A 13,021-nucleotide genomic window follows, 5' to 3' on the forward strand; every position below is an offset into this window, starting at 1 on the left:
GGGGGGGAGGAAGAGATAGAGGGGGAGTGAGAGGAGGGGAAGAGGGGAGGGGAGAGGGGCGAGAGGGGAGGGGAGAGGGGGAGGGGAGAGTGGGAGGGAGGGGGTGGGGGGAAGGGGGTGAGGTGGGGAGGGGGTTGGGGGGATGGAAGAGGGAAGGAGGTGGGGGAGGGGAGAGAGGGGGAGGGAGAGGGAGGGGAGGGGGTGGGGTGGGGAGGGGAGTTGGGGAGGGGGGGTTGGGGAGGGGAGTTGGGGAGGGGAGGAGGTGGGAGGAGGGGAGGGGGGGGTGTGAGAGAAAGCCCGGAAGGGATTTTAAAACGAGGATGAGGATGCTCTGGCTCAGTGGCTGAGGAATGCAGTGATCTCAGATGCAGACGGCCAGGCAGTGGGCAACACTGTCAAACCACGGACCTTCCAGAGAGTGGATGCGTTTCTCCCTTGATGTCTCGTACACATTTCTGAATTCATCTCCAAGGTTGGGATCAGCACCGCCCTCCAACAGAACTTTCACCACGCTGCCAAACAGAACAAACAGAACTCTCATGAATAGCAGCTCTCTGATAGGGCCACTCCTCCCAAAGTGTGACCTTCCCTCAGTACTGCCCCTCCCACAGTTTGCAGATGATCCCACCGTTGCAGGCCGTATCTCAAACAGCGATGAGTCGGAGTACAGGAAGGAGATAGAGAGCTTAGTGGAATGGTGTCATGACAACAACCTTTCCCTCAATGTCAACAAAAGAGCTGGTCATTGACTTCAGGAAAGGGGGCGGTGTACATGCACCTGTCTACATCAGTGGTGCTGAGGTCGAGAAGGTTGAGAGCTTCAAGTTCCTGGGAATGAACATCACCAACAGCCTGTCCTGGTCAAATCACGTAGATGCCATGGCCAAGAAAGCTCACCAGCGCCTCCAGTTCCTCAGGAGGCTAAAGAAATTCGGTTTGTCCCCTTTGACTCTCACTAACTTTTATCGATGCACCATAGAAAGCATCCTATCTGGATGTATCACGGCTTGGGACGGCAACTGCTCTGCCCAGAACCGCAAGAAACTGCAGAGAGTTGTGGACACAGCCCAGCGCATCACGGACACCAGCCTCCCCTCCTTGGACTCTGTCTTTACCTCTTGTTGTCTTGGTGAAGCAGCCAGCATAATCAAAGACCCCACCCACCCGGGACATTCTCTTTTCTCTCCTCTTCCATTGGGTAGAAGATACAGGAGCCTGAGGGCACGTAGCACCAGACTTAAGGACAGCTTCTACCCCACTGTGATAAGACTATTGAATAGTTCCCTTATACAATGAGATGAATTATGACCTCATGATCTACCTTGTTGTGACCTTGCGCCTTATTGCACTGCACTTTCTCTGTAGCTGCGACACTTTACTCTGTACTGTTACTGTTTTTACCTGTACTACATCAATGCACTCTGTACTAACCCAATGTAACTGCACTGTGTAATGAATTGACCTGTACAATCGGTATGCAAGACAAGTTTTTTACTGTACCTCAGTACAAGTGACAATAATAAACCAATACCAACACGACCCTCCCTCACTACCGTCCCTTGCACAATACGACCCTCCCTCAGTACCACCCCTCCCACAATACAGCACTCCCTCAGTACTGCCCCTCCCACATTACAGCACTCCCTCAGTACTGCCCCTCCCACAATACAGCACTCCCTCAGTACTGCCCCTCCCACAATACGGTGCTCCCTCAGTACTGCCCCTCCCACAATACGGTACTCCCTCAGTACTGCCCCTCCCACAATACGGTGCTCCCTCAGTACTGCCCCTCCCACAATACGGTACTCCCTCAGTACTGCCCCTCCCACAATACGGTGCTCCCTCAGTACTGCCCCTCCCACAATACGGTACTCCCTCAGTACTGACCCTCCCATGATGCGAAGCTCCTTCACCACCCCTCCCACGGTGCGGCCCAAGAAGGGCTGCTGTTCCAGTTGGGTGATTCCGCCATCTCAGCAGCATTCAGTGGGCTTGGCTGTGGGGAGAAACACAGGACTGCAGATGCTGGAATCTAGACGATAAAACAACAAGATGCTGGAGGAACTCAGCAGGCCAGACAGCATCTGTGGAGAAAAGCAGGCGGTCAACGTTTCGGGTCAGGACCCTTCTTCAGGGCTGAATATAGGAAAAGGGGAAGCCCAATATATAGGAGGGAAAAGCAGAGCAGTGATGGGTGGACAACAGAGGGGAGGCAGGGTGGGCACAGGGTGGTGATAGGTAGATGCAGGTAAGAGATGGTGATAGGTAGGTGTGGGGAGGAGGGGAGAGCAGATCACCAGGAGATGGGTCAAAGGTATGGAGGCAGGCCCCATGGGGGGAGGGGAGGAGAGGAAAAGAAGAGAGAAAAAATGGTGAGGGGATAAAAGAGAGAGAGGCTGGGAAAGGGAAGTAAAGAAGAGGTAAGGTGGGGGGAGGTTGGTTGACTTAAAGTGGGAGAATTTGATGTTCATCCCATTAGGCTGTAAGGTCCCAAGATGGAAAATGAGGCGTTGTTCCTCCAGTTTGCGTTTGGATTTCTCCCTGTGGGGACTTGTTCTCAGGGTCTCCATGTCAGCTCAGCACAGGACTGCTTCTGCACCATTACACCGAGGCACCACCTGGACACAGCCACCACTACCGAGCAAGAACTCAAATGGTGGCAACCTTTAAATTTATTTACAAGGAGCCTCAGCCCCTCCCAAACCTGACACACTGTCAGACACCTGGCTAGCTTGGAACCTGGTAACTGGGCTCTCAGCTAGAAGGTTATCTTTTAAACTCTAGTATTAGAACAAGAGGACACAATTCCAGGATTACAGTCTGGAAATTGCTTGTCACTTGGAGAATCCTGATAACTGTCCAAAGTAGTGGCAGCAAAGAGACTGGAAGTGTTTATCACGCAAAGTTCGACAACGTTCGATTGGACGAATCAAAATACTTTGACTGTGCCTCTTGGGATATCCCATGGTAGTTTCTGGCTGATACACTCTATGAATTTTTAATTGTTGTTGTATGAACTGAGACTTTTTTCCCAGGGCGATAATGGTTAATACCAGGGGACATAATTTTAAAGTGATTGGAGGAAGGTGTAAGGGGGATGTCAGGGGTCAGAGAGCGGTGGGTGCGTGGAACACACTGCCTGCAGAGGTTGTGGGGGCAGATACATTAGGAACATTTAAGAGACTCTTAGATAGACACATGAATGATAGAGAAATGGGGAGCTATGTGGGAGGGAAGGGTTAGATAGATCTTACAGGATAAAATGTCAGCACAACATTGTGGGCCGAAGGGCCTGTACTGTCTGTAATGTTCTATGTTCTATGAAACTCAGCAACCAATTTCTGCAGAGGCAGCTCCCACACCACCACAGAAAGACTGGCACCAGTGGTGATGGAGCAAAAAATGACCAGAAAATCCTCTTTTGACTTGTTGCTTAAGGGATAAACATTTTGACCCAAGACACTGCGAAGAAGATGCCTGTTCTGGTGGAGAGCGAATGTTTCGACCCGAAACATTAACTCCAATCCTCTTTCAACAGATGCTGCCTAATCTGCTGGGTGTTTCCAGCACTTTCTGGTTTCCTTTCAGATTTACAGAGGGTTTTTTTGCTTTCATTTGCTCTTGGTTGAAGTTGCATTTGTGGAACCTTTGAAGTCCATCCGAGAGAGGAGGGAAGGTCTCAGTTAAACACATCATCTAAAAGCCAGCATATCCGACAGTGATGGTGCAACATTCCCTCAGCACTGGAGCAGCAATGTTGACTTCCAATTTTGCCTTCAGAGTTCTGGAGCAGTACTCCCAACCTTCTGACTCAGGTAACACATCTGTCCATCGAGACATCATGACCAGTACAAATGAAGGGCCACCTCCATCTGTAACGTGTGTGGTGGTGGATACAATCCAGCATTTGCACTAATTAACCATTACAGCAGATCAGGCATGATCTTATTGAGTGGTGGACAGGGTTAAGGGTTCAGGTGACCCAGTTCTGCTCCTACTTTCTTGTGTCCTCGCTAAGTACAGCAGGTGAACAATGGGTTGATATAAATGACCATAAGGTAAAACTGATAGACTTTTACCGAACATAAGAATGGAAGGTAGAGTGGTCTTACCAGTGAGTGTGTGAGAGCAAGAGGGAGAAAGAACGAGTGAGAGAGGCAGAACGAGAGAGAACAAGAGAGACAGAATGAGAGAGAGAATGAGAGAGAGACAGAATGAGAGAGAGAAAGAGTGAGAATGAGAGAGAGAGAGAGTGAGAACGAGAGAGAGAACGAGGGAGAGAGCGAGAGGGAGAGAGTGAGAGATGAACACAAGAAAGAAGAAAAGGGAATAAAAAGAAATCAGAGAGAGGTAAAGTCCTCAACATGTGTTGAAATGTTAAACACTTTATCCTTTCAGATTGCTGAATCTGGGAAACAAGCGTGTTGACAACTAACTGGGAGTATGGCATGGGGATCAAGGGGGAGGGGGCTGGATCTCATTGAGTTCAGCTAAAACCAGAAGGAACGGGGTAGTCAAGTGTGGTGAACCAGGGCAATCGCTGATCCCTGCGGGGCTGCTGGACACAAAGGCCATAGCTCTGGGAAAGGCAAGGTATGGTGGGGCAATTATATATGGACGTGGCTTTCCCGAGCGGTGGGGCCACTGGACAGCTTTGTAAACATCTGAGACAGCAATGCAAACCAACAACAGCCCGGATTCTGACATAAATTAAACATCTGCTGGCTTTTGTAGTCGATTTGAGCAGGGATGCACTTATCCAGCCTTTTATGGCCACGAGAGGTACCGCCAATGAAGAACCTGTTGAACAGTAGTCACTGCTGTAAGTAGGCAACATAGCAGTCAACTTGAGCACAGCAAGCTCCCACCAATGCTAGTGCAATTGAAATAGGAAATCTGTTTTAATGACCATTGCCCAGCAATAAATATTGGCCCCCACACATTGGGAAGAATCCCATTGTTTTCCGAATTGTGTTGGAGGAACTTGAACATGAGACCTCAGCTAAAAGATTCATCCAATAGTGTGACCCTCCTGCAGCACTCCCTATCAGTGCACCGTTCCCTTGGTAGTCTATTTCCTGCAGTGTGGCGGTCCCTCCTCACCGCCCCTCCTGCAGTGCGGAGACAATTTTGAATCCTGGCGATCCAGAGAACTATATTGATTGAGCCTGGTCAAGACAAAGTAAAGACATAATAGAAGCCCAGATAAAACTGTATCTTTTATAGCATGGCATTTCAAATCAGCTATCTGTGCATTGACCCTCACTTCATTTTGCAGAGGAGGCTGCTGGCTAGCCCCGGTTTTATTGCCCATCCTTATGTCCCTGAAATGAGTGGTTTGCTGGACCATTTTAGGGGGCAGCAGAGTCAATGACATTACTGTGTGTCTGGAGTCACAGATAAGCCAGGACGTATAAGGATGGCAGATTTCCTTTACTGCAGGTCATTAGTGAACCAGTTGGGATTTTACAACAATCAGACAACTTTATGATTACTTTTACTGAGACCAGATTTTTATTTCTGTTTAAACTGAATTGAAATTTTTGAACTGCCACGGTGGGATTTGGACCCGCAGTCACTGGATTATTAGCACAGCGACGTAGGCACTATCCTCAGTTGAAGAAAGTCATTAATTACTGACAAACAAAGTCCTTCCGATGGCTTCATACTGCAAACAAGCACCTGCTTCCTTCTTCCAACACTCACTGATACTTCCAGTGTTCTCCAGTTGACTTCAGATTTCTAACAAATACCACTTTGATCACCTAAACCCTCAGCCTGATTAAGTATGTTTTAAGAGGTTAGACGAACTTGGGTTGTTTTCTCTGGAGTGTCGGAGGCTGAGGGGAGACCTGATAGAAGTTTATAAAATTATGAGAGGCACAGATAGGGTAGACAGTCAGAGTCTGTTTCCCATGTTAGAAATGTCAAGTACAAAAGAACATGTATTTAAGGTGAGAGAGGGGTAAGTTCAAAGGTGTACGGGGCAAGTTTTTTTTTATATATACACAGAGATTGGTGGGTGCCTGGAACAGGCTGCCAGGGGTGGTGGTGGAAGTAGATACAATAGTTGTGTTTGAGGCTTTTAGACAGACACATGAATATGCAGGGAATGGAAGGATATGGATCATGTGGAGGCAAAAGAGATTTGGCATCGTGTTCAGCACAGACATTGTGGGCCGAAGGGCCTGTTCCTGTGCTATACTGTTCTGTGTCCTACCTACACGCATGGATCTCTGTGCCTGATAAGTATATGCTCAGTCATGCATGATACCACACATGCGATAGAATGCACGTGTGTTTCTAAAGGAACAATTTACCCCGCTACTGAATTACAGACTGGATCAAGAACACGTTTCGGAGAACCTCACCAGTTCCTCTCAATCCTTCACTCACAACCAACAGCAGGTAGAAGTTACACTTCATTGTTGCTCATCAAGTCCTCTCCTTCGCAGCCATTTTACACCAAGACAAAACACCGGAGGATGTTTTCCAGCCTCCTGACTTTTCTCCTTGGTGTCTGCAATCGCAAACAGACTAGCTTGGACTTCAAAGCGATAGGAAGAGGCACGTCTTCCCTCAATGGTGTGTCTCTGACCCTGCCCACCCCCTCCGTTCCTCTCCCCGTATTCTTAGGGGCGGGATGCATCAAAGGCCGGTCTTCTGAAGAGGCTGCACGCACAGAGAGCGAGCACGACTGAAGGGGATCAAAAACAAATAAAAGTAAACAAGAGAACAGAAGTTCCCACTGCTGCTGGATGAAAGCACGTGCACACACAGCGTTGGAGAGCGTGGATCCTGCCTCTTTTGTGTCTTGGTCTGATGCCAGCCTTGTTCCAAAACATTAAAGCCTTGTGCTTATGAACTGGAGACAGTCGGATAAAGTTTTCTTTCTCCAGGGTCAGCGAGACTCGAAAGCAAATTTGCGCAGAGGCTCACAAATCAAAATTGGATTTCAAAGTAGAAACAGTTGCCCCCACACATTCCGGGAAGACACCCCACAACCTTATTAATTCAGAAGCCACAGCACTTGGAAAACACAAACCTCCCCCCACCGATGAATGTATAAGCGTGTGAAGAACACACAGCTCCGGTTCAGTGTCCAGAACCTTTCACTGATCCTTCCTCATCAATACAGATCCCTTTTTGTGTGTAAAACAGCCTCATAGAAAAACAAGTGAACATATTTATCCAGCTTCTTTCTCGACCTCAGGATGATGCGCACAGCAAGCTCCCACGAATGTAATGGCTGATCAACTGTTGATGGAGGGATGGATGTTTCACGGGTCACCTGGGAGAAGTGCCCTGCTCCTACTGTACGTTTACATCCATCTATGGGCCATATCTGTCTTTACCTCTCGCTGTCTTGGTGAGGCAGCCAGCATAATCAAAGACCCCACCCACCCGGGTCATTCTCTCTTCTCTCCTCTTCCATCAGGTAGAAGATACAGGAGCCTCAGGGCACGTACCACCAGACTTAAGGACAGCTTCAACCCCACTGTGATAAGACAATTGAATGGTTCCTTTATATGATGAGATGGACTCTGACCCCACGATCTACCTTGTTGTGACCTTGCACCTTATTGCACTGCACTTTCTCTGTAGCTGTGACACTTTACTCTGTATTGTTATTGTTTTTACCTGTACTACCTCAATGCACTCTGTACTAACTCAATATAACTGCACTGTGTAATGAATTGACCTGTACGATCGGTATGCAGGACAAGTTTTTCACTGTACCTCGGTACAAGTGACAATAATAAAACAATACCAATACCAATACCAATGATTTGGCACCTCCCCTGTAAGATGGCACTTCCAACACCACAGCACTCCCCAGCATTGCACAGGAATGTCAGTCAATAGAGTTCAAATGGAATCCATAATCAAGCAGGAGGCCACTCGGCCCTTCCAGCCTGTTCTGCATTCAGTGATATAATGGCTGATCTGCATCAAAATTCCTTGTCCGTCTCTACCCTACCTCCAAAATCTTCAATATGCCTTGTTACCCCAGACCCAACTACTATATAACCCAACTACTATATAATGGCTGATCTGCATCAAAATTCCTTGTCCGTCTCTACCCTACCTCCAAAATCTTCAATATGCCTTGTTACCCCAGACCCAACTACTGCAGCATTCCGTCTCCTTGGACAGGACGCACTAATCTGGGGATTGGAATATTGAAGCAAGTGCTGGTGAGTCACTCTACATCTCAGCTCTGCCATTCTCCAATGCATTCTCTTGAAGTTGGATCAAATGTTGTTCCGTGAGAACTTGGCGAAATCTTCTTCACCTTCACTTATTAACCCATATCGCATGTGGAGTATTGTGTTCAGTTCTGGTCGCCTCATTATAGAAAGGATGTGGAAGCTTTAGAAAGGCTGCAGAGGAGATTTACCAGGATGCTGCCTGGATTGGAGAGCATGTCTTATGAGGATAGGTTGAGTGAGCTAGGGCTTTTCTCTTTGGAGAAAAGGAGGATGAGAGGTGACTTGATAGAGGTGTACAAGATGATAAGAGGCATAGATCGAGTGGACAGTCAGAGACTTTTTCCCAGGGCGACAATGGCTAACATGAGGGGACATAATTTTAAGGTGATAAGAGGAAGGTATAAGGGGGATGTCAGGGGTAATTTTTTTTCTACAGAGAGCGGTGGGTGTGTGGAACGCACTGCCGGCAGAGGTTGTGGGGGCAGATACATTAGCAACATTTAAGAGACTCTTAGATAGACACATGAATGAAAGAAAAATAGGGGGCCATGTGGGAGGGAAGGGTTAGATAGATCTTAGAGCAGGATAAAATGTCAGCACAACATTGTGGGCCGAAGGGCCTGTACTGTGCTGCAGTGATCTATGTTCTATATGTTCTAAATCGTACTCAAAGCAGCGGCGTCTTGCAACCTCTCCCTGCATTTGCCTTTCGCAGCCAGGTGACTCCCAGTGCCCTAGAAGAAACGCTGTCCTAGACTTCCCGCAGAGTGGAGTGAATCAACCTCCAGGCCACAGTCTGTGAAATCATCACACCCCACCCCACACTGCACTGAGGGCCTCCTGACAGCTCATGCTGACAAATGCCTTTCCCCACTACCAGTACCTGGCTCTGATAATCAGAGACCCTTCGAGACAGTTGAAATATCACCAACAATTTGTTCTGGTCCAGCCACGTTGACACCACGACCAAGAAAGCTCACCAATCCCTCTACTTCCTCAAAAGGCTAAAAAAAATTCAGCACGTCCCCGCTGACTCACACCAATTGTTACTGATGCACCAGAGAAAGCATCCGATCTGGATGCATCAAATCTTGGTGTAGCAACTGCTCTGTCCAAGACCGCAAGAAATTGCAGAGAGTTGTAGACACAGCCCAGTCCATCACAGAAACCAGCCTCCCCTCCATTGACTCCATCTACACTTCCCACTGCCTCAGGAAAGCAGCCAACATAATCAAGCAACCACCAACCCCCCTCCCCCCCCACCAACCATCCCAGGTCATTCTCTCTTCTCCCCTCTCCTGTCCGGCAGAAGATACAAAAGCTTGAAAGCATGTACCACCAGGCTCAAGGACAGCTTCTATCCCGCTGTTATAAGACTGTCGAACGGACCCACTCAGATAAACTCGATCTCCCAATCTAACTCCTTGGGGCCCTTGCACCTTATTGTCTGCCTGCACTGCACTTTCTCTGTAACTGTAACACTTTATTCTGCATTCTGTTTTCATTTTACCAGCTCAATGTACTTATGAAAAGCATGATCTGCCTGGATGGCACGCAAACAAAAGCTTTTCACTGTGCTTGGTACAGGTGACAATACTAATCCAATTATATTTAAATAATCAAAACTAAAAAGAATAAATTTACATAAAAATTCTGCACCTTAACATTTATTACTAAAGATAAAACAAAACCAAACTTCTCAGCTTATGTCAAGGCCGGTGACCTCATTCAAGTTGTTTTTAATAAAAGTTGAAAGATCAGAGGCAGCTTTTCAGCCTTCTAACTTTCCCTTGCTCTTTCCGATCACAAACTAGCTAGTCTCTTTGAGGCGAGTACAAGCTAAAGTGACACAAAAAGGTAGGGCTCCTCTCAATGGGCCACTGTGATACTCCCCACCCTGTCCACTCATGAGCTGTGTGGTGTAACCGTCCGCTCAACTCAGCATAACTCTCTGCTCAGTGCTGAATCCATGGACAGATTGGTGCCCAGACCAGGATGGGTGAACTGTACATCTGCTCTGTGGTGCGCAGGTGCACAAGGCTGCAACACACTGATGAGTACTGCACCTGGCTTGCACTTCTTTATAAAACCACCGATTAACCATCAGCACAATCTGACTGGTGGCATCACCGTCTGGTAATGGAATGCAAGGGAACACAAGAGGCTGGAGAGAGTGGTGGACTCATCGAGAACATCTACAAGAGGCGATGTCTCAGGAAGGCAGCATCCGTCACCAGGGACCCCCACCATCCGGGCCATGCCCTCTTCTCGACGCTGCCATCAGGCAGGAGGTACAGGAGCCTGAAGACCCACACCTCAAGGTTCAACAGCAGCTTCTTCCCCACTGCCGTCAGGTTCTTGAACCCACCTGAAAAACCCTAACTCTACTTTGGACTGTGTTTCTTAAATTCTCTCTCAACTTGCACTAATGTTGTTATGTTTATTTTGGCATCCTGGCATTCATAAATCAAAGTTTGCATACAGGAGTTGGGATGTTATGGTGAGGTTGTATGAGACATTGGTGAGGCCAAATTTGGAGTATTGTGCGCAGTTCTGGTCACCAAACTATAGGAAGGATATCAGTAAGATTGAAAGAGTGCAGAGGAGATTTACTAGAATGTTGCTGGGTCTTCAGGAGTTGAGTTACAGGGAAAGATTGAACAGGTTAGGACTTTATTCTGTGGAGCGCAGAAGAATGAGGGGAGATTTGATAGAGGTTTACAAAATTATGAGGGGTATAGACAGAGTAAATGCAAGTAGGCTCTTTCCACCTAGATTAGGAGAGATAAGTACGAGAGGACATGGCTTTAGGGTGAAAGGGGAAAGGTTTACAGGGAACATTAGGGGGAACTTCTTCACTCAAAGAGTGGTGGGAGTGTGGAACGAGCTGCCATCTGACATGGTAAATGTGGGCTCCCTCTTAAGTTTTAAGAATAAATTGGATAGATACATGGATGGGAGAGGTCTGGAGGGTTATGGACTGGGTGCATAGCGGAATAAAGTTTTGGCACAGACTAGAAGGGCCGAATGGCCTGTTTTCTGTGCTGTAGTGTTCTATGGTTCTATGTGTAATTTTAATTTACATGAATTTAAGTGTATGTTAACTTAAGTTCATAACGTACTGTGCTGCTGTTGCAAAAAGCTACTTTTCATGGCTTTTATTGCCTGTGCACATGTGCCTGTGAGAATGAACTTGAACTTGACTTGATTCTGGCTTGACCTCCCCCAATACCTGCCCTTTCATCAATCTCAGCCTTCACTACACTCAGTGACTGAGCCCCCAGTCTTCAGAGGTTGAGGAATCCAATGATTCACCACCCCTCCGTCCCAAACAGCCAACCTCCTACCCAGAGACTACATCTTACCTTACATCTAACCTACATCTTGACTTACTTCTAACCAGTGGTGTCACGACAACAACCTTTCCCTCAATGTCGGCAAAACAAAAGAGCTGGTCATTGACTTCAGGAAAGCGGGGCGGTGCACATGCTCCTGTCTACGTCAATGGTGCTGAGGTTGAGAGGATTGAGAGCTTCAAGTTCCTAGGAGTGAACATAACCAACAGCCTGTCCTGGTCCAACCGCGTAGACGCCATGGCCAGAAAGCTCACCAGCACTTCTACTTCGTCAGGAGGCTAAAAAAATTTGGCACGTTCCCTAAGACACTCACCAATTTTTATCAACGCACCAGAGAAAGCATTCCATCAGGGTGCATCACAGTTTGGTATGGCAACTGCTCTACCCAGCACCGCAAGAAACTGCAGAGAGTTGTAGACACAGCCCAGTACTTCACGGAAACCAGCCTTCCCTCCTCGGACTCTGTCTAAACTTCTTGCTGCCTTGGTAAAGCAGCCAACATAATCAAAGACCCCACCCACCCTGGACATTCTCTCTTCTCCCCCCTCCCATTGGACAGAAGATACAGAAGCCTGAAATCATGCGCCACGAGGCTCAGGGACAGCTTCTATCCCACTGTTATAAGACTATTGAACAGTTCCCTAGTACAATAAGGTGGACTCTTGACCTCATAATTTACTTCGTTATGGCCCTTGCACCTTATTGTCTGCCTGCACTGCACTTTCCCTGTAACTGTAACACTTTATTCTACATTCTGTTATTGTTTTCCCCTGTACTACCACAATGCACCGTGTAATGAATTGATCTGTATGAATAGTATACAAGACAAGCTTTTCGCTGTACCTCGGTACAAGTGACAATAATAAACCAGTTTCAATTTTCGAGTTGTAGACAGGGTAACATCCCCCCACCCCCCATCTCATCAGTCACTCTAAGACACTCCCACTCGAAGGTGAACCGAGTAACTTGTCCTTGGCAGAGTTAGCACTTACCTGTGGTTCTTGTTCATGGCTGCGACCATGAGAGGGGTCCAACCCAGCTTGTGCCTGTATGAGACGGGAACCCCATTCAACAGCATCCTGCAAGAAAGGCAACAGAATAGGATCAGTGTAGCCACTGTGTGCAACTAAATTATAGGGGGCACAGTGGCGCAGCTAGTAGAGCTGCTACTTCACAGTGCCAGACACCCGGCTTCAATTCTGACCCCAGCTGTTGTCTGTGTGGAGTCTTCCTGTGACTGTGGGTTTGTCCCAAGTGCTTCACAGCCAGTGGGATGTCCAGAACACTCTACGCAAAGATGCATTTCACTGTGTGTTTCGATGTACATGTGACTAATAAAGAAATCTTATCTTCCTCTGGGTGCTCCAGTTTCCTCCCAGATCCCCAAAGATATGGTGGTTGATAGGTTAATTAGAAATTAGAACAGTATAGCACAGGAACAGGCCCTTTGGC

At 47.6% G+C, this 13,021-nt stretch overlaps 1 protein-coding gene across 1 annotated transcript in view; it reads right to left on the reverse strand.

Annotated features, from left to right (window-relative positions):
• Window positions 1-13,021, reverse strand: part of clpb (caseinolytic mitochondrial matrix peptidase chaperone subunit B) — a 115,634-nt gene that overhangs the window by 85,912 nt on the left and 16,701 nt on the right. Inside the window, exons 3-4 of the mRNA XM_052026673.1 lie at window positions 12,562-12,648; window positions 409-512 (exon numbers count right to left, since the gene is read on the reverse strand). Of these exons, the coding sequence (XP_051882633.1) occupies window positions 409-512; window positions 12,562-12,648 (191 nt within the window). The remainder of the gene's footprint in view (window positions 1-408; window positions 513-12,561; window positions 12,649-13,021) is intronic.

The sequence above is a fragment of the Pristis pectinata genome, chromosome 11, assembly GCF_009764475.1.
Source record: "Pristis pectinata isolate sPriPec2 chromosome 11, sPriPec2.1.pri, whole genome shotgun sequence".
Taxonomy (NCBI): domain Eukaryota; kingdom Metazoa; phylum Chordata; class Chondrichthyes; order Rhinopristiformes; family Pristidae; genus Pristis; species Pristis pectinata.